The sequence below is a fragment of the Mchenga conophoros genome, linkage group LG4, assembly GCF_057382185.1.
Source record: "Mchenga conophoros isolate Kocher_MC1m ecotype Shallow Benthic linkage group LG4, M_conophoros_male_GT1.1, whole genome shotgun sequence".
NCBI classification, from domain to species: domain Eukaryota; kingdom Metazoa; phylum Chordata; class Actinopteri; order Cichliformes; family Cichlidae; genus Mchenga; species Mchenga conophoros.
In genome coordinates, this window is record NC_140529.1 from 3,986,121 (window position 1) to 4,006,531 (window position 20,411).

The 20,411-nt window shown below is 44.7% G+C and overlaps 2 protein-coding genes and 1 long non-coding RNA gene across 3 annotated transcripts in view; 1 reads left to right on the forward strand and 2 right to left on the reverse strand.

Annotated features, from left to right (window-relative positions):
- Positions 1-20,411, forward strand: part of LOC146575304 (uncharacterized) — a 429,876-nt gene that overhangs the window by 140,898 nt on the left and 268,567 nt on the right. The gene's annotated exons all lie outside the window — the stretch shown is intronic.
- LOC146575313 (phospholipase D1-like) lies at positions 2,141-4,853 on the reverse strand. The gene is made up of 4 exons (XM_085272539.1): positions 4,354-4,853; positions 3,297-3,545; positions 2,780-2,873; positions 2,141-2,439 (listed from the first exon to the last, which is right to left on the reverse strand). Exons 1-3 carry the CDS (start codon positions 4,573-4,575, stop codon positions 2,820-2,822), a joined length of 525 nt encoding a protein of 174 aa, XP_085128665.1. The 5' UTR covers positions 4,576-4,853; the 3' UTR covers positions 2,141-2,439; positions 2,780-2,819.
- On the reverse strand, positions 15,234-20,300 carry LOC146575314 (uncharacterized). The gene is made up of 3 exons (XM_085272447.1): positions 20,168-20,300; positions 19,910-20,015; positions 15,234-18,408 (listed from the first exon to the last, which is right to left on the reverse strand). The coding sequence occupies exon 3, from the start codon at positions 17,445-17,447 to the stop codon at positions 15,234-15,236; it is 2,214 nt and encodes a 737-aa protein (XP_085128573.1). The 5' UTR covers positions 17,448-18,408; positions 19,910-20,015; positions 20,168-20,300.

Here is a 20,411-nt window from a genome sequence, read left to right on the forward strand (position 1 = left end):
CAAGACTGAGGTGCCACATAGTCGACACACACAGCTGATTATGATGCATGTTTTACTATTGCTATGTTCACATCATCTGCTTGGCTTTATTACTGAAAGCCTGGAGATCCTCTGACGTGTGCATGGCTGATGTGAAGTATGATTAGTCCTACATGACATCAACAGCAGAGGCAATGAAAGCTTTGTTGTTAACAGGTTGTAGGTAAAGTCAAATGTCTACTTCTACACTTGTGTTGGGTAAAGTTCTTCTCACTGCAGCAGATTTATATCTGTGCTTTCACAGGGCGTGATGTGGAGCTCAGCGCTGAGGTGCAGGTCTCCTTGGAGACGGCATCCTGGCTGAAATATTATCATGCTTCCAAAACATTTCAGCTTTTATTTTGAAAGAAACAAGACTTGAAAACGAATCCCCTTCTTCCTCTTTGTCTTTGTTCTTCAGAGGAGTGTCACCTGGACAAACTCAGGGCTGTTCTAGAGCCTTTCTTATTATTTGACTCCATAGAAATAAAACTGAATGGAATCAAAGAAAAACTCCCAAACAGCTAAAACACTTTGCTTTATTCTCTTTTTTAACAAATACGTTGAAGTCCATCCACAACAACACAGCTGAGATCTCCTTTGTAATCAAGTGTTTCCATCCTTTGTACAGATCTGCATACAAAACAATCATTTACGTCCCACAGAAGTCTAGTTACACGTAACTCTACAAGAACTGGTGAATGACAGAAACATGAGACACATGATCACAGATGATAACAAAAAGAGAAAGAATTCATGTGTTAGTGATGTTTTTCAGCCCTGATGGCTCATGTTGGAGAAACAAGCTGAGGTACGTGGAAAGTTCACACACACAAGTGGGCGTGAGCGCACACACAGAGAGAAACACAACTGAAGCATCTGTTTGCTGTTTCTGCTTTCATCATCTCTGCTGCTGTGTCAGGCTGGGGTCTCTCAGTGACGTGGTTGAGGTGAAGTATGACGAGTATCCCTGATTCAGTCCATCGAGACAAAGGGCAAAGAAAGCTGTTGTTAACAAACTCTATGGTGATGTGGCATTTAGCTCTGACTCTACGCTCTGCTGAATCCTTTGAACCTGCTGATCAGTAAAGCTCTACGTGCTGCAGCAGATTGACCTCATCTGTGTTCACAGGTGTGGACCTCAGCGCTGAGGTGCAGGAGACTTTCATTCAGTTCTCCCTGCAAACAGCATCCAGCCTGGAAATACTGTCATCTTTCCCAGAAATGGTGCTCTTATCTCAGAGAAGAAGTCTGATGTAAATAACTGCAATCAACATAACTGCAATCAATAATGCCAACACGATGACTGTTCATAGCTCCTGCTTTGAAATACTGAACTTAAACATTGACCTGATGAAAGATCACAATTCACAGTGGCCCACTGTCAGAATCATTCTGAATATAAACTCATCGAGTTAATCTGAACCTTTCTCAAATGTGCTGTGAATAAATGCTGCTGCAAGCCACTGTGGGAAAGCTGTGTTATTATCATGGAAACATCTGTGACACATTCACAGAGGACGAGGACACAAAGGGACGACACGCAGAGGCTGTGTTCAAGTCAAAAATCCAAATCTTTAGTCCTAAACAGGCAGTGGTTACAAACAGGAAGACGAGCAGTCCATTAAACAGTCTACAGGGTCAAACATACAGAGAATTCAAACAGCTATTAAAAACAAATAACTGGACACTGAAAAACTTCAGTGATGTGTGAGGCACCAAAGGGAAGCAGCTGAGTATATTCAATGAATTATCTTCAAATACAAAGACAGAAACTCCTACAGGCAGCATGCAAACTGAGCAGGATACACAAAGATCAGAGATTACAAAATAAATCAGACAAGGATTTCAAACTTACTGAGAGCAAGGCCTCTGTTACAAATCTGTCTAATAGAAAAACATGCTGTACAGATACAATACGCTCAGTGTTCATGGTCATTTAAAAACTGGCTCTACCTGAACCACTTCAATATTTTATGAAGTCACTGAGTCGACCATTTCTACAGTTTGTTTCCTTCATTGCAGTCAGAGTGTGGCTGGTAAGGATGAAAACACACACAGAGCGTAAATTGTCTTTGTTAGTAAGAAACGTCAGCAAAGAAAAGACAAAACACACAAACACTCTCATGATATTCATGAATCATCAGAAAGCATCCAAACATTCTGCTCGTGGACTTTTACAGTCTTATTTGCACTCGCTCATCTTCATAATCATCCTGATCAATACATGACAGGGGAGGCTTTGAGGTAGGCGGGGCTCTCTGCTGATGTCAGCATGAAAGGCAGGACCAGCGTCTGCCACATGTTGGTGAAACATCACAGTACACTGGCGTGGTTTCCTTTCCAGATGTTGGACGTTTGACACTTCAACGTTGAGGCCAACAAGAAGACACAGTTTTGGGTCGGGTTGCTGCAGGGTTTCTAACTGAGCAAAAGCAGAAGCACACAGACCAACAGGGATCAGATGCTGAGTGTTAGAGGAACATCTGTGCTGATCACTGAATGCTGCTGTGGTCTCTTGTTGAAGTTGGCTGGTGGGACAGTCTAATAGTGATATCCTGCCCATCGGAGGAACACTTTTAAAAACACATGCAATACTTTGTTTGTATTACAGTCACAGTTTATGTTATTTTTGTCCTTTAAAAGTGTTGCTGTACTATAAAGTCCTATAATTTGAGGCTAAAACGGCTCAGAGTCTCTCTCTCAGAGGATCTCCTTTGAAAGTGGAGACGGCTTTATCCGCTGATCCACGTCACTTTACCTGGATGTTTTCTTTGAAGCTGGATGAAGACTCCTCTCCCTCACTCCTGCTGCAGCTGTGTGGTCCAGTTGGCCTCTGAGGTCACAGTCAACATCTGTAGCAGAAGAGGGCAAATAAAAGTCCAGGTCACCAAAACTGGGAGCTTTTCCAAAATAGAGCGTAACTGGACTTTTTCAGCCTTACAGGCAGATAGTCGTCTGAAGCTGCAGCTTTTTCTTTTTAGCTTTTTCCAATCTCTGCTCTCGGCTTTCTTTGAGAACATGTCTGCTTTCTTGGCATGGGTCTGTCTGCTGTTGGTGAAGAGACTAAATCCACATACTCGCTACTAAGATCTCCTCAAGTAGTCTCAACCAGATTACAGTTTAAGAGTAAATGTCTCCTGAGAGTTTCACCTTGGGGAGATGCTGTCTTGCTAACATGCAATCATGAGCATTAATCTATGAGGTGAAAAAGTAATTTTAAAAGCTCCAGCCACAAGTTTTATTTCATCTGTGTTTTGGTCAGAGTCCCATCAGACCTCCAGAATGGTGTCAGAGTGTTTTCTATCCACGTGATGAGCACAGGCCTCAGGTCCAGACCTCCACGGGCACCATAGCCTCTTTGGAGCTAATAGGTGCAAGAAGGTTTTGTTGGGATAGGAACTGAAGAGGAAACTGACGAGGAAGGCAAGGATCTTCTTCAGCTCCTCCGAGCCGGGACCTCTTTGTGTAGGCCAGCATTGGCCAGGTAGCCCTCCAGCATCGCTGGATGGCCGACAGTGGAAAACCTAGAGGAGTAGGAGAGAGGTCCCGGTGGCGCCTGTGTCCGGCAGCCTCGCCTCTGTCAGTGTGCCCCAGGGCAGCTGTGGCTACAATGTAGCTTGCTATCGCCAGTGTGTGAATGTGTGTGTGAATGGGTGGATGACTGAATGTAGTGTAAAGCGCTTTGGGGTCCTATGGACTAGAAAAGCGCTATACAAATGCAGGCCATTTAGGAGAGAAACAGCAGCTTGGAGCATGTCTTTATACTGTTTAGTCTTTAGAGCCACAGACTTTCTTTTAATGTCATTGTTCAGGATCTATGACTGATTATGTATTTATTGTATTCCTCCATTAGAGATAGGGTGAGAAGTTCGGCCATCCGGGAGGGGCTCAGAGTAGAGCAGCTGCTGCTCCACATGGAAAGGAGCCAGCTGAGGTGGTTCGGGCATCTGACAAGGATGCCCCCTGGGCGCCTCCTGGGTGAGGTGTTCCAGGCATGTCCCACCGGGAGGAGGCCCCGGGGCAGACCCAGGACACGCTGGAGAGATTATATCTCCAAGCTGGAGGAGGTGGCTGGGGAGAGGGAGGTCTGGGCCTCTTTGCTTAGGCTGCTGCCCCCGCGACCCGGCCTCGGATAAAGCGGATGAAGATGGATGGATGGATGTATTCCTCCATGACTGTGTGACAGCAAGTGGAACAAACCAGCTTCACCTTTGTTGATATGCTTGTAATTTTAATATTGATTAAATGGCCCATGAAATAATAGAAAGCTCATATATGAAAATGTATTTTAAGAAGTAAAATGTTAATCTGAGTACAAAGGAGTACACTCACCTTCTGGTAGATGGAGGTGTAGCGAGCGCTGGTGAACATCCAGGCCTCCTCGTAGAACTGATCACTGATTGGATCCAAAACATCGATGGAGGATCTGTGTAAGCGCTGAGGATCGTCCTGATGGACAGAACAGAAGGAGAGTGAGACAAGTGAAGATATACTAAACAACACTGTGACATAAACTGACCCACACACAGTTTGATTCACAGGTGATTGACACATTATTGGACCACGAGCAATCTTTTCTGGTTTGACGCCGTCTTTGTAGCCAGAAACCAGCTCTCTCCTCGGCTTCCTCCACTACACGCTTCCCCCACGCCAGTCTCCTCCGTCACTATAAAGGGGAGAGTCATGAGCTCCATCACCCTCACCTGTGCCGTCCAACGTCCCGCCACCAGCCTCCACTGCAGCAGGCCAGAGACCACACCCCTGCCACAATAAGTAAAAGTATATCCTTGCTGTACCCTTAATGCTAATTATGCTAAATTAACCGCTGCCTTTGCCCCTTTGGGATTATTCTTATGTCACTGGGATGTTGACCTTTGACCTTCACATTAGAGAGATGGGCAGACATAATTAGTGTATGAATTTTAAAGTAACAGGTAATAAAGAGAGTGTAGCAAATGTAGTCAGGTTTATTACTCTGTATCACACATGAGTGCCCGAGGGAGGCGGGGCTGACTGGGGAGACACAGGAAACAGAGAGACAGGGCTGACTCGACATGAAACGATGAAACGTGGGACACGGGAACAGAAACTAAACACAGGCTGAAATGAACACTGAGGGAGGGAGAACTAAGATTACTGAGAGCCTGATAAATAAGAAGAACAAAAAGCAAGAAAAACAAGAGTCAAAGAAAAGCAAAAACACAAAGCATTGGGCCAGGACCCACTGCTGTGACATTTATATGTGATAAAAACATTAAAAACTGCTCAGATGTTGAAATCTTTCTACGTATACTTTAGGTTCAGCTCTCCAGCCTGGCATTTGGTTAAGCATGATTCAAACATTTGATTTTGTTTAACTGGTTTTAATTATAGTTACTTTTTGTGAACATTTGTTGCAGCATTTAAAAATACATCATTTATTTTCAAACTTTTATTTGATTTAGAGCATCATATTTGACCAACGTAAATGTTTTAATTTCATATAAAATAACTGAAACAGTGAACTAAATATCTGAAATCTTTCCTTCCTTAAAAGTTATAATCCTACTTAAGTTATAGTGCAAACGCTTAAGCAACAAATATACTTGATGCTAATTAATTAATATTTCCCTTTGATGTTGCAACTATGCGGTCACTTCTGTCTTTAAACAAAATAATATTTTCCAGTTACAGAAATCATAAAGTCCAAACTAAAGTGCTACTGTTGCTATATGCATTTTATATAAATCATGGATGATGGTCCTGACATGAAGGACGAGAAAGTTACAGGTTGCATCCTTTGACTTTGTCTCCGTGCCTTTGGGCCATTTTCAGAAGGACAGATGTTTCTGTTCAATTCTTAAATCAATTTTTTCAAACACAAACACTATTTTAAAGCTTCTAGAGAGTAAAATATTCATGATAATTATAATAACAATAATAAAAACAAAAGCTCTCAGATCCATCAAACCAAGCAGCAGAAAGAACAATAACTGAAGAGAAAACTTTAACCTTGTAGACTTCATTATGTTCCAGCTGCTCTACAGACGCTGTGACCTCGAACTTAAGCAGGTCGTAACGTATGTGCAGCTCAATAACTTCATAATCAGACCCTGTGGTATTTAGGCAGCAGAACAACTAAGAATAACAACTACAAATAATGTTTTTAGGTTTCTGTTGTACTGCAAGGTTCTGTACAGGAGAACCAAACCAAGAGCAAATATTACGTCTCATTTACACCTGAGCACGAAGAGCCATCAACATTTAGCAAATTGAATCATCTTTGTTTAGATGCAAGAAGAATCATATAGAAATGAAAAAGTAGAAATAGAAATCCAGAGCAAAGATATCCTCTAATTCAGCGTAGCACATGTGCAGCTGCTGCGATTCACGTAAGCATTCAGCTCGTCGCTGCTGCAGATTTTTCTCTCGCTGTTCTGGCTCACAGCGCTGCAAACACAAAAATAAATATCCCCAAAGCTGTGAAAGGGAGCTAATTAGTAAGAGTATTGTTACTCTCCGCAGGAGTAGTCCAGCAGTAGAAATCAGTCCAATAACAAGGTGTGTAACATCTAGCAGGGTGACAGAAAAACCCAGGGTAACTTCTAAGGACCTCAACGTCTCTCTCACATTGTGTTTTTTAAACATGCTTCCATTTGTCACTTCAATCTTTACTCTGAAATACAGGAAGAGAAATCATGGCTGAAACAATTTCTCATGAAACCAGGGGTGTGGTCCAACAGTCAGTTTGGTGAGGAAGGTTCCTAACTGAGAGAAGTGACCCAGAAGTATCTGTGTAGCAGCCACAATGAATCCAGATCATGAGCTTTATTAACTGATCAAAGTCTCTTCTTTCATCTTCTGTATCATTCAGTTTGCATTGGTAATGCCCATTATTGTAATGCTTTTTTAAGACGAGCAAAACTTTATTTCACTTTGGGTTAGCTGGGATAAGTGATGGATGGAGGGAATTTTACTTCAGCCACAGAAATCCTAAACAGGAAGGAGGAGCAGAGTTACAGTGGATCACTATCCAGCAGGGAAACAAGGTTTATTTCAATTTCTTGGCCATGAGTGAGATTTACTGAGTGGGCAAATTAGGGAGACGACACCATCAGATCCCGAGCCCTCCATGTGTTAATCAAGAGACGGCTGCTGTGCTACATCCATAAATAATGAATAAATTAGGAGCTAAAGCTGAAAGGACAGTTTATTTGTACCATCTTCACGTGAACACATTCAAGAACATCACAGATGAAGAAACATTAAAAACTTCCACACTACATAAAGCAAGAAAAATAGTTTTTCTTTCAGGTGGTTTCAGAAAAACAGAAACATCAAACATCTCCAAGACTCTCTTTGAAAGAACTAAAAACCTTTGTTCTCATGGTCCAATCATGAGTGAACTCCCCGATGAAGCCTTGTGTGCTAAAACATGTCAGAGTTTCAAAGGTTAAACATGAGTTTCCAAAACGTTTTGCTGGAGAACAATGAACTATTTGACTGAGTTTCAATCATTTACAGACGAGCAAAACCAGGACAGAGAAAAAAGAACAAAACAGACTCAGTAAAACAACAGAAAAGAAGATCCCATGTAGATCTGTATTATGTAGAAGTTCAGCCCAGCAACCAGTTCAGTTCAACACAAGTTTAAATGATTCTATCTGAACTCTGTGGAGCCTGATCTCAAGCTTTTTGAGTCTGACACAGAAACCAGAGGATCTTTCTGTGTCTTCAGATTCACTGTGATCCAGTGATGGGAGTGATTTCAGCCCTGAGTGATCGCGCTGATGTTTGCACAGAGCAGACAATGAGGTGAATGTTTGGGCACATTGGTAACAGTGAAACAGTTTATTAGTAACGTGGGATTGTTTGTGTGCAGAGTATGAACTGAGATTCCTGAAGCTCTTGTCACACTGGTCACAGCTGTAGTTTCCTTCCATGTGCGTACGTTCATGCCTGTTACGACCATGTGAATGTGAGAAGCTTCTCTCACAGTGTCTGCACTTGTGTGGTTTCTCTCCTGTGTGGACTCGTTTGTGTCTTTTAAGTTCACCTTCAGTGGTGAAGGATGACCCACACTGATCACAGAGGTGCTTTTTAACCCCACTGTGAATCAGTTCATGTGTTTTTAATCCACCTGATGTGGGGAAGCTTCTCCCACATTCTTTGCAGTATTTCAGTTTGTCTCCAGTGTGTCTACGTTGATGTACTTTTAGGGTATTTTGCTGACTGAAGATTTTTCCACAGAGGTCACAAAGAAAGTCTTTCCCACCACCACGGTGATGACAGGGTTGAGAACTGGATCCATCTGTGTCGCTCTGCTTCTAAACAAAGACACAAAGACAGTGTAAGTCAGTCCTTCAACATTTGTATCCTGAACGTCGCCTGAAATAAAGAGCATCTCTGCAGACGTCCAACTACATTTGACTGTTTCAGTTAACACACTCAGTTTACTGGGCTGCAATAACTACAATACTACCACCATAATACTACAGTAATACTAAAATCATAACTGAAAGGAAAATCTGAATAATCACTCAGAGCTGCTTTTCCATGCAGTAGAATTGCTAACATGCTAACACAGTTTAATGAGCAGAGTTGTTCCAAACAGTCAGGCTAAAATGACAAGATAACAATATAAATACATACCTCACAGTAGCTGCACTTGTAGAGTCTCTTTCTGGTGTGGATCTGTTGGTGTTGTCTCAGGTGACGTGGAGATTTAAAAGTCTTCTCACACAGGTCACATTGATAAGGTCTCTCCTCAGTATGGGTAAACATGTGTCGTTGTAACTGTGCGTCTGTTGTAAAGTATTTGCCACACTGTTCACAGCAGTACACATCATGTCTGGTGTGAATGCGTAGGTGTTCATTTCGGTTCCCTCTTTGGCTGAAAGTTTTTCCACAGATGTCACAGCTGTATGCCTTAATTCCAGAGTGGGTAACTAGATGCTTCTGTAAGCTGCTACTGCGAGTAAAAGCTCTGCCACACTGATCACAGCTGTACGCTTTAACTCCACTGTGGATGAGTTGGTGATTTTTTAGGGAACGCTTCAAGGAAAAAGACTTTCCACACATGTTACAGCTGAACGGTCTCTCTCCAGTGTGGATGACCTGATGATGTTTTAGTTTAGCCTTCTCAGTAAAACCCTTCCCACACTCGTCACAGCTGTATGCCTTAATTCCAGAGTGGGTAACTAGATGACTCTGTAAGTGGCTACTTTGAGTAAATGCTCTGCCACACTGATCACAGCTGTACGCTTTAACTCCACTGTGGATGAGTTGGTGTCTTTTTAGGGAACGCTTCAAGGAAAAAGACTTCCCACACTCGTCACAGCTGTATGCCTTAATTCCAGAGTGGGTAACTAGATGACTCTGTAAGCTGCTACTGCGAGTAAAAGCTCTGCCACACTGATCACAGCTGTATGGCTTAATTCCAGAGTGGGTAACTAGATGCCTCTGTAAGTGGCTACTGCGAGTAAAAGCTCTGCCACACTGATCACAGCTGTACGCTTTAACTCCACTGTGGATGAGTTGGTGTGTTTTTAGGGAACGCATCCAGGAAAAAGACTTTCCACACTGTTCACAGCTGAACGGTCTCTCTCCAGTGTGGATGACCTGATGCTGTTTTAGTGAAGCCTTCAGAGTAAACTCCATCCCACACTCGTCACAGGTGTGTTTTTTCTCTCCCTTTCTTCTGTGAGGTTTGTCGGCCTCCTGAGAGCGCTGACTTCTGGCTCCATGTTGGTCCTGCAGTGACAGAGATACAAACAGAGGCAGTGAGTGAAATGCAGTCGTGGAACAAACTCAGCCTTCAAACTCCATTAACACTAGTTTTAAACCTGAAGGTGGAGCGTGGCACCAAACACCTTAAAGGTCTCTTATCCCCACCTGCTGGTAGTTCTAACACATTACATCCAACCTGCTGTTAAAGATAATTCATGACTGTTCAAACACTAAAATCATGCACACACACACACACACACACACACACACACACACACACACACACATTATTTTATAATTTAGATTATTTTGTTGTTTCCTATTACATATTTCTATAATTTGTATAGATTTATACAGAATTATTCAGTGATAATAAATCCTATGTTTGTTTATTCTAAAGGAACCCCGTTAGCTTCCACAACAGATGTTGCTCGTCTTCCGTCAAATACTCACATATAATATTACACAATAAAGTGGATTCAAGATATCCACATAATTGCACTCTTACATCCACAGTGAGGTTTCACAATTGTTCAAATATAAGCAATCAATAATAATAATATCAATAACATTGAGGCACATTACACAAATTTCAAAAACAAATCATGTCTTACAATATTTACAACAACTAAAAGCTCTGTAAATCGGCTTTTAAGTGTTCATTGAAGTTTTGAATAATTCTCTAATTTTTTAAGGCAACTTATTCCACTTAAAAGTTGCTCTAAATGTAACAGTTTTACAAAACGTTACTTTTAACTCGAGCATTTACTAAATTGCAGCTTGTTGAAAACTGTGTAATATGATGATGTATTTCATCTGGATACTGCAGCTGAGCAGAATAAATGTGGTGTGTTTAACAGAATTGCTTTCTTTAGAACTACAAGTAAGCCATAGAATATTTTAGCCTGTACAGGAAGCCAAGAAAGGTTATTATGCATTTTATCAATATTAGTATAGTATGAACATCTTCACACTAATCTGGACGCCTTATTCTGGACTAACTGAAGTCTGTTAAGATCTGTCTTATTAGCTGCTGACCAAATGATTGAACAATACTCCAGATGAGACATTACTAGTGCATTAATGACATCTTTCATAATGAAGAAGTGATACACAAAGAGCATTTCATAGCCATAGCTATGCCTTGTCGGCAGAGTTATGTGACATTAGTGATGTTTGTACTTTCAGCGTTAACTTGGTTTTAAAGCCTTTTAAATATACGCCGTTCAATAGTCGACCTTAATCTGACAGAGATTGTGATGATTTTGTGGATAATTAAAGTCAGTCATATATCCACAAACACAACAAGCTGAAAGTCAGTGATGCTGCTCGGTTTGCAGTCCTGAACATCACGGCACAAGCAGGATTCACTGCACTGTTAATGTGAGCTCTGTTATATTGCTGCCTCTGTTCGGTGGTGTCGAGCCAAACGCACTTTAACGTGTGTTTGAACGAGCTGACGGTTCACTCGTTAAGCTGAAAGAAAGATGCTTTAATCACAGCAGTCACACATGTGTCCACTGCACCATCTGGAACTCTTCTTGTTTACACTCGTAATAACACAAACACTAAATCCTGCTTCTCTGTGCTGTTGTGTAGCAGTGTGTACACCTGAGACTGTCACCTGTGTCTGTCCTGCACTCTCTCTCTGTTTCTTTCTCTCTGATTGTGGAATAAAAGTATGAACGTGTGTTTATAAGTTACACTTGTGTTTGAATCCTGCAGCTTATCACACATTTGATTTCCATGTGTGACGACTGCAAGTGTCCAGAGTGAGGACAGACTGAGGGACCCACTGCTGCACATCATCTGTGAGGCTTTGCAGCCCTGATGATCCACCAGGACAAACTCAGCAGTGTGTGAGGAAGAGGAGGAGGAAGAGCCAGCAGCAGCTGACAGATGGAGAGAATAGACAGACTGTTCCCTGTTTGTGAAGGACTGCTAGGAAAGTTTAACATAACTGTCTGTGCTGAATCAGTCTTATTAGGTAATGTTCACATAATGTGATCATCCCAGTGTTTCCAGTGTGAGAGAAAGTACTCAGAGTACTCAGGGCCTTCAAGCTACACACTATGAAAGGCAGCAACAAGTTTAATGTTCAGAAACCTAAAGTCTGTATCAGCAGCAGAATGGAGCTAAAATAAATGTTGGTTTCAGTTCTATGAAGCTTTGAGTATTTTGGATCAGTAGCTGCTGTGTTTGTTGCATCATATTGCTGTAACTGTTTATATGCTTTATATATTCTGAACTAAGTTGATCTATAGTTGTTACGTTCCCCCCGAAGGGGTCTAGGCATGTGAGAGAGGGGACCAGTAACAAATGAGTCTGGAATCAGAATGAAAAAGGAAAACAAACAGAGTTGTTCTGCATCAATAAAACTTTATTACAAAACGGTACAGGTTACCATTAACTTAAAGGGCCGGCAACGCCGTCTTACCAATAACGCCAAAGAAACAAAGAAAACGCTCGCAGCCACGAAAGGCAGGAGGACTACCAAACAAACACAATAAAAAAGGAGGCACTTCCCACACTTCCTACCCTACTCCCCACCACGGGGAGACACTCTCAGGGCCCACAAGCCCGTCTGCTCACCGGTCAGAAAGAGGCTGTCTGTCCAAAATCTAGCACAGAACCGCGTAGAGCCACCGAGGAAAAAGCCACCCTGCTCACAGCTCATCCCCAGTTTAAATAGCCTCAGAGGATGATTGCTGACTGGAGTCAGGTGGCAAACGAGGCTAATCAGCAGCAGCTGTGTCCTGGGGAGAGAGGAGAGTGAGAGAGACAGAGAGGGGTAGGAGTGGCAAGAGGGGTGGAGGCGGGGAGAGTGGGCAAACACCCCACCCACACACTCCCACAGCCTCACAGAACGTAACATTCCCCCCCCCCTTACATTGAAGCCCTACCAAAATAACAACAACAACAACCTATTGCGAGCTGCGTGAGAGCGCATCAGCCACTATATTGTCAGTACCTTTCTTGTGTATGATCATCAGATTGTAATCCTGGGCCAGGAGTGCCCAGCGCATCAGTCGCTGGTTGTGATTGTACATCCGGTTCAGAAAAACAAGGGGGTTGTGGTCTGTGAACACGGTCACCGGGGAAGCGCTGGAGCCCACATACACTTCAAAGTGCTGCAGAGCTAGAAGCAGAGCTAAGGCTTCCTTCTCTATGGTAGAGTAGTTCAGTTGATGGGGTTTGAACTTTGCAGAGAAATAACAGACCGGATGGCACACACCTTCCTCATCATCCTGCAGCAGGACTGCCCCGGCTCCGGTGGCACTGGCATCGACCTCTAGCTTAAAGGGGCGAGAGAAGTTTGGAGCTGCCAATACAGGGGTGCTGCACAGAAGAGATTTTGCCGACTCAAAGGCATGCTGGCATTCAACTGACCATTCAAAAGGCACCTTTGGGCTACACAGTTTGGTTAGCGGGGTCACGACCACAGAAAAGTTCTTACAGAAACACCGGTAATATCCGGTCATCCCTAGGAACCGCCTTAGTTCCCGTCTGGTGGCTGGACTCGGGTAGTCCAGGATTGCAGCAACCTTCGCCTCCACTGGGCGGACCTGCCCAAACCCCACCTGCTTACCTAGGTAAGTGACGGTTGCCTTACCAAACTCACACTTAGCGAGATTGAGGGTCAACGAGGCCTCGGCTAGCCGCTGAAACACTGTCCTCAGAAGGGACATATGATCTGCCCATGTGTCTGTGTACAGCACCACATCATCTAGATACACATTGCACTGGGGCACATCTCCCAACACCAACTGCATCAGTCGTTGAAAAGTAGCTGGGGCATTTTTCATGCCAAAGGCCATTACTGTGTATTGCATGAAGTGGTCAGGGGTGACAAATGCGGAAATCTCTGAAGCTCTGGGAGTGAGAGGCACCTGCCAGTAGCCTTTAAGGAGATCGAGTTTGGTGATGAATTTGGCAGGGCCGATGCTGTCAATGCAGTCTTCCATACGAGGAAGCGGAAAAGAGTCAGAGACCGTTACAGCGTTTACCTTCCGATAATCTGTGCAGAAACGGGGTGTGCCATCAGACTTAGGTGTTAGTAGACATGGGGAGCTCCAGGGGCTACAACTAGGTTGTGCCAAGCCGTTTTCTACTAAGTACTCAACTTCTTCTTTCATGACCTCACGTTTGGCGAAGGGGCAACGATATGCATGCTGCTTGATTGGGACTGCGTCTCCAACGTCAATGTCATGCTCACAAACGTGGGTACGCGAGGGTACGTCACTAAAAAGAGACAGGTAGGAGTGCAGCAAGTCAAGTACCTCTTTACACTGGGACGGAGGAAGGTGAGATAGGTTGGCCTCGGCCTTAGCTAAAAAAACGGAATTTGACAACCGCCCACATTGCTGTCCCTCAGAAAGGGTACCCAGATCATCATCACCCTTAACTTCAACACTTAGCAGGGCAACAGGGACTGAACCGGGGACAGCCGTCCCAGCAGTGTCTGATGATTCTGTCATGCTGGTGTCTCTGGTATGGTATGGTTTCAACATGTTGACATGGCATAGGCGAGTCTTCCTTCTGCGTTCTGGGGTGTTGAGAATATAGTTGGTGTCAGACACTTTTTTCACTATCACATAGGGGCCTGAGAAACGAGCCATGAGGGCAGAACTGGGCACGGGCAACAACACAAGAACTTTGTCCCCAGGCTGGAACTGTCTTTCCACTGCTTTTTGATCACATCGTTTTTTCATGTTTGCCTGGGATACACAGAGAGCCTCTTTTGCTAACAAAGTAGCCCGTTGCCACCTGTCCTTGCATGTTTTTACAAACTCCATCACAGTAGTTTTAGGCACACAACCACTGAGAAAACTCTCCTTCAGCACCTTTAGCGGACCCCGCATGTCATGTCCAAACACCAGGGTAGCTGGGCTGAACCCCAAAGACTCCTGCTTCACATCACGTATAGCGAACAATACAAAAGGGACCCCTTCATCCCAGCTTTTTCCAGTGTCGTGGCAATACTTACTCAACATCGCCTTGAGAGTTTGATGCCACCGCTCCAGTGCACCTTGTGACTCTGGGTGGTAAGCACTAGACACAGAATGAGAAACTCCAAGGGACCGTAGAGTCCGATTAAAATCCCTGGACATGAAATTGGTACCCTGATCTGTCTGCACGGTTTTCGGGAGGCCAAAGGTGGTAAAGAATTTGACTAGTGCTTTGGTAATGCTTGCTGTCGTGATTTTCCGCAGAGGAATCGCCTCTGGGTATCGAGTGGACACACACATTATGGTTAACAAGAACTGATTCCCTGCCCGCGTCTTTGGTAAGGGGCCAACACAGTCTACCAGGATATGCTCAAAAGGTTCACCGACAGCAGGGATAGGACGTAGGGGGGCGGGGGGCACCGCCTGGTTCGGTTTACCCACAAGCTGGCAAGTGTGACAGGTGTTACAAAACTGCACTACATCTGCTTTCATTGCCGGCCAAAAGAAATGCTGCAGTATACGGTCATATGTTTTAGTGACACCCAAATGACCTGACTATGCGTGATCATGTGCTAACTGCAGCACATGCCACCGCAGACTGGTCGGAACCACCAACTGCCGCACTACGCTCCAGTCTTCTCCAGGCCTTGGGGTCCACTTGCGCATCAATAAACCTTCCCAAACGAAAAATGTCTGCCTCTTGCTCCCCTCACCTCCCTTATCCTGAGCTGCTGCGGTAAAACACTGAACTAATGAAGGGTCTTCTTTCTGAGCCGTCACAAGTGCTTCCCGGGTGAGCAGAAAAGGAGCTCCAGACACAGGAGCTGGCTCAACCACACTGTGAGCTAACTCTAAGGCTCCATTATCTCCCTCATTGGTGCAGGGCATCACATCCTTCTCTAGAATAGAGCCGATCACTGAATCTGACAAATCAACCCCCCCACCTTGTTGCTGGGCACGTGAACGAGTCAGAACGCTCACCGGGAACACATCCGGGTGCTGCAGGCTGAGGGCATCTAACACAGGCTCTATAACAGGATTGCTGGTCACCTCAGGGGTAGGGTAAACTTTCCCACCCGCGATATCATTTCCCATTATAAAATCCACCCCATTAATCGGGAGAGAAGGCCGCACACCCACTGAGAAGAAACCACTCACCAGCTCACTCTGTACCCAGATACGATGGAGGGGAGCAGGCACAAAACTCATCCCAACACCTCTTACAATGATGCTAGAGTCACAGTCAGACTTCTCATTAAATTCAAGCACACTAGCTAGTATGAGGGACTGTGAGCCACCAGTATCACGCAGAATGGTCACTTCACGCTTATCCTCGGTCTTACCAGAAAGCGAAACTATCCCCTTAAAAATGAAAGGCTTAAAACACTCATCCGGGGTCTCAGGGGAAGGGGGCCTACTGACAGGAGGCATGGTTTTAATCAGCCCAACCCCTTTTGGTTTACGTGAAGACGAGACTGATTGTTTCCGTCTGTAAGCTTCACAATCTGCGATCAGGTGGCCAGACTTAAAACAGAAAAAACACTTTCGGTCTGCCTTGGGACGAAACACAAGTACCTCACTCTTTGGGTGCTGTGCAACTGGCACCTCGCTAGCCTTCACTGGGGCATCGCGCCGGTCACACCTACCGACACTGGTTTTATGGACGAGCGCGAACTCATCAGCCAGCGTCGCAGCCTGCTGTAGCGAGGAAACCTTCTGTTCATTAATATATACCGCGATGCGCTCAGCAATGCAGTTCTTAAATTCCTCTATGAGCATTAGTTCCCGGATCGAAGCCAGGTCAGTGGCTTTGCAGGCCGCACACCACCGATCGAAAAGAACACCTTTTTCCCTGGCGAAATCAAGATAGGACTGACCCTGACCTCTTCTCAACCCCCGGAAACGCTGCCTATAGGCTTCTGGGACCAGCTCATAGGCCAGCAGGATAGCCCTTTTCAGCTTGTCATAGTCCAAGCTGTCCTCAGCTGACAACGAGGAACAAACTTCTTGAGCCTTACCCGCCAGCTTACATTGGAGCAAAATGGCCCATGAATCCCGTGGCCAGTGCAAGGCCGTGGCTATTCGTTCAAACGACTCGAAGTAGCTATCGACCTCAGTGTCACGGAACATCGGAACCAGACGACTGTTTTTCCCTACGTCAAACGGGGTGTCCGCCTGACGAATGGAGGCGGTCGGAGGAAGGGAAACCTGCCGGAGTTCCAGCTGTCGCAACCTCACAGCTGTCTCTGCCTCCACCTCCACCTTCCTCAATTCGACCTCTCTGGCTCTAGCAAGCTCTGCGTCTAAACGCCTAAGCTCCAGCTCTTTCTTTAGCTGGAACTCCCTCTCACGGTCCTCCTTCTCTAACTGGAGACGAGCCAGGCGTACACGGAGCTTAGCATCCTGCTTCGAGCCTTCACTTGATTCAATGGAGAGGGGTTCGAAGCGAGGCAATGTCATGGGTTTGTCCACAGGCAGCCCCTGACCAACAGGTGTCGACACCAATGGACCTACAGCTTGAGCTGACGCCTGCGGAACAGGCTGAGACGCTGCACCATGCTCAAGTGGACTGGCAGATACTGGCAAGGCCACTATCCCTTTCTCCACCAAGCCAGCCACAAGAGCAGCTTTCAGCTCAGCCTTACGCAGAGCTGTGGAAACAGAAATGCTATAACCTGATGCCACCTCATGCAAGTCCCTCTTCCTACAGGCGTCCAGTTGGACAAGCGAGGGGTTTTTATTAAACACGGCAATATCAAAGGTAGCCATCAATTCTAAAAACAAAAAAACTACCTGAGGCTAACAATAACAACAAAGAAGCACCACCTCCAATACACAAATGAGAAAACAGGCGGGAAAAGTGTGGCCAGAGGTTAACCAATAAATAAAAGTACCGCCGACCCTCTCCCCAGACCTGCCTACTAAAATCTTAGCCTAGTTAGCTTCTGGAGTGTACCAGGCTCGAGGCAACTTTAAAGGCTAAGCATCAAGTGCACAAAGCACCGACAAGCCTACCCCCGACAGGGAACTAATCCCCACCCGGGATTACTCCGAAAATAATAAAGGAAAAATAAAAAATGAGTGCCTGAAGGAGGAGCTTACGCTCAGCTAGACACTCCCCTTTGCTAACTGGAGAGAGAGCGCAGCAGATACCATACAACTAAACAAGCCACCGGCAAACAACTCACTAAAACTCAATTGTTATTCCTTCCATTCATATCCCGGACGAGCCCCCACATTGTTACGTTCCCCCCGAAGGGGTCTAGGCATGTGAGAGAGGGGACCAGTAACAAATGAGTCTGGAATCAGAATGAAAAAGGAAAACAAACAGAGTTGTTCTGCATCAATAAAACTTTATTACAAAACGGTACAGGTTACCATTAACTTAAAGGGCCGGCAACGCCGTCTTACCAATAACGCCAAAGAAACAAAGAAAACGCTCGCAGCCACGAAAGGCAGGAGGACTACCAAACAAACACAATAAAAAAGGAGGCACTTCCCACACTTCCTACCCTACTCCCCACCACGGGGAGACACTCTCAGGGCCCACAAGCCCGTCTGCTCACCGGTCAGAAAGAGGCTGTCTGTCCAAAATCTAGCACAGAACCGCGTAGAGCCACCGAGGAAAAAGCCACCCTGCTCACAGCTCATCCCCAGTTTAAATAGCCTCAGAGGATGATTGCTGACTGGAGTCAGGTGGCAAACGAGGCTAATCAGCAGCAGCTGTGTCCTGGGGAGAGAGGAGAGTGAGAGAGACAGAGAGGGGTAGGAGTGGCAAGAGGGGTGGAGGCGGGGAGAGTGGGCAAACACCCCACCCACACACTCCCACAGCCTCACAGAACGTAACAATAGTGTTACATCATATTCTATAAGGATGTTATGTGTTTGTAGACTTTCTGCCCAGTTTGACCCATTTAGTAGACGTCAGCCTGTTTAAGGCTCTGATATCTATTCTGTATGACTTACAGCAGTTATGACATGGTCTGATTTTCTCACCCAATAAAGGAATATTTCATATATCAGTCTGCTCTTCATTCTATCAGACACAGTTATCACAGCTCCTACATTTTGTTTTTACACATATATGTAAGCACTGAGCCAAATTTAGTAATGACAACATATTAAATGAACAATATTTGTCTCTTATATATGATACATCTGTATACACACTGTCACAGATACTTGTCTGTGAGTGAAGTGATTAATATAATAACTATAATATTGGCCATATTATATTTACATTACCACAGTGAGATGACTTTAGTCTCATGAACAACATCAGCTAATTGTTATTTACAGCTAATCTTAAACGACTGTTCAGCACAGAAATGAAGCCCAACAATCATGTTTCACAGTCCTGTGGTCTCAGCCTCAGATACTCATCAAATCACACAGAGCTCATGTAGAAACAAATGAACTAAATATGTTCTCCTTCATTTCTGTCAAACAAAGCTGTATGAAACGTTTCCAGCTGTTAGTATCATGGTTGCTAGGCAACCTGGGCAGCGCGACGGAGGCTAGACGTCCCATTTCACGAGCCTACGAGCCTCGCACTTCGGCCTTAGCGGTCTTTGAGTACGCGGCCCTTGAGGACTTTAAAGCTGCAGAACCTGAATCGGGATACAGCCATGATGATCTCCAGCCTCGTGCTCGCCAACATTCTCACCTGAGTTAAGAAGACGATCACTGAAATGGTCTCAGCAGGTCCTTTGATGACAGCAATGAAATGCAGTGGTAAGGCTTTTTGGGGATTAAGTTCGTTTTCATGGCAAAGAAGGACGATGCAGTTCATCTGATCACTCCTCATAACATTCTGGAGTGCAGGCAAAATGCTATTATAAAAACTTAAGCAGCAACTTCTCCAGGTTCCAATATTTATGCAATTCTCAAACCTTTTGGCCACGACTGTATAACCTCTTCTGAAGTTTAGTGGATATTATACATGGTTATGCTCAGGATGTGTCGGCCAGTTTCCACTGGAAACGCCTTTTGGTTAAACTGTCAGCGAGGAATTTGCATTTGCACTGTTACATTTTTATATAACTTTAATGCACATAAACAACAGCTGCTTGTTTCAGTGAAAATACATTGATGGCTTTTTAATAAAGTTGTGCAGCTGTAAAGTATTTTGTCTGCTGTCAATTCTATCGTCAGCTACATCGTTATGGCAAATGTTCAGATGTATATGGTGATAAATATCTTTGGTCATATGGTCCTGCTCTGTCTGTCACCTTCTGTGTTGAGCTCATTGTTTCCTCTGTAGTGGCTGAGCTGAGTCCAAGTAGCTGAAAATGTTCCTCTGCTGCTCCGTCAGACTCTCCTCCTCCTGCTGATCAGCTGGGACACAAAACAGATCTTTGTTAGGCTCCACACTGCACTGAAGAGTCAAAGTGTCTCATATGTTCATCTGACAAGTAAAAGAACACATTTTTGTTTCCCGAGGTGGGCAACTTGTTGGAAACAAACACAAAAGCTTTGAGCACTGATACCTGCCATTGCTGGCTTTGAAAGATGCAACGCCAGCAATGTGGATTGTCAAGACTCAAACCAATCATCAAGCAAAGACAACAGGGATCATTTGTTTCTGTTTATTTAGCATTCACAGCATTTGTAGTTGCCTTCTGTGCAGGGGAAGTCCACGCACACTGTGTGGTACCGCCATCCGCAGAAGGTGCATTCAACCTCTGTAAGAGAAACGAGGTTGTCTGAGACTGAAATGATATTCACTAAAGA

Bases quoted from the DNA above. Each gene is read 5' to 3' on its own strand.
- LOC146575314 (XM_085272447.1), bottom strand. From the start codon at position 17,447: ATGGCTACCTTTGATATTGCCGTGTTTAATAAAAACCCCTCGCTTGTC.
- LOC146575313 (XM_085272539.1), bottom strand. From the start codon at position 4,575: ATGTGTCAATCACCTGTGAATCAAACTGTGTGTGGGTCAGTTTATGTC. The intron at 3,546-4,353 runs GTGAGTGTACTC...CTACTCCTCTAG, and splicing joins ACACCTCCATCTACCAGAAG to GTTTTCCACTGTCGGCCATC. The intron at 2,874-3,296 runs GTCTGATGGGAC...CTTCTGCTACAG, and splicing joins ACTCTGACACCATTCTGGAG to ATGTTGACTGTGACCTCAGA.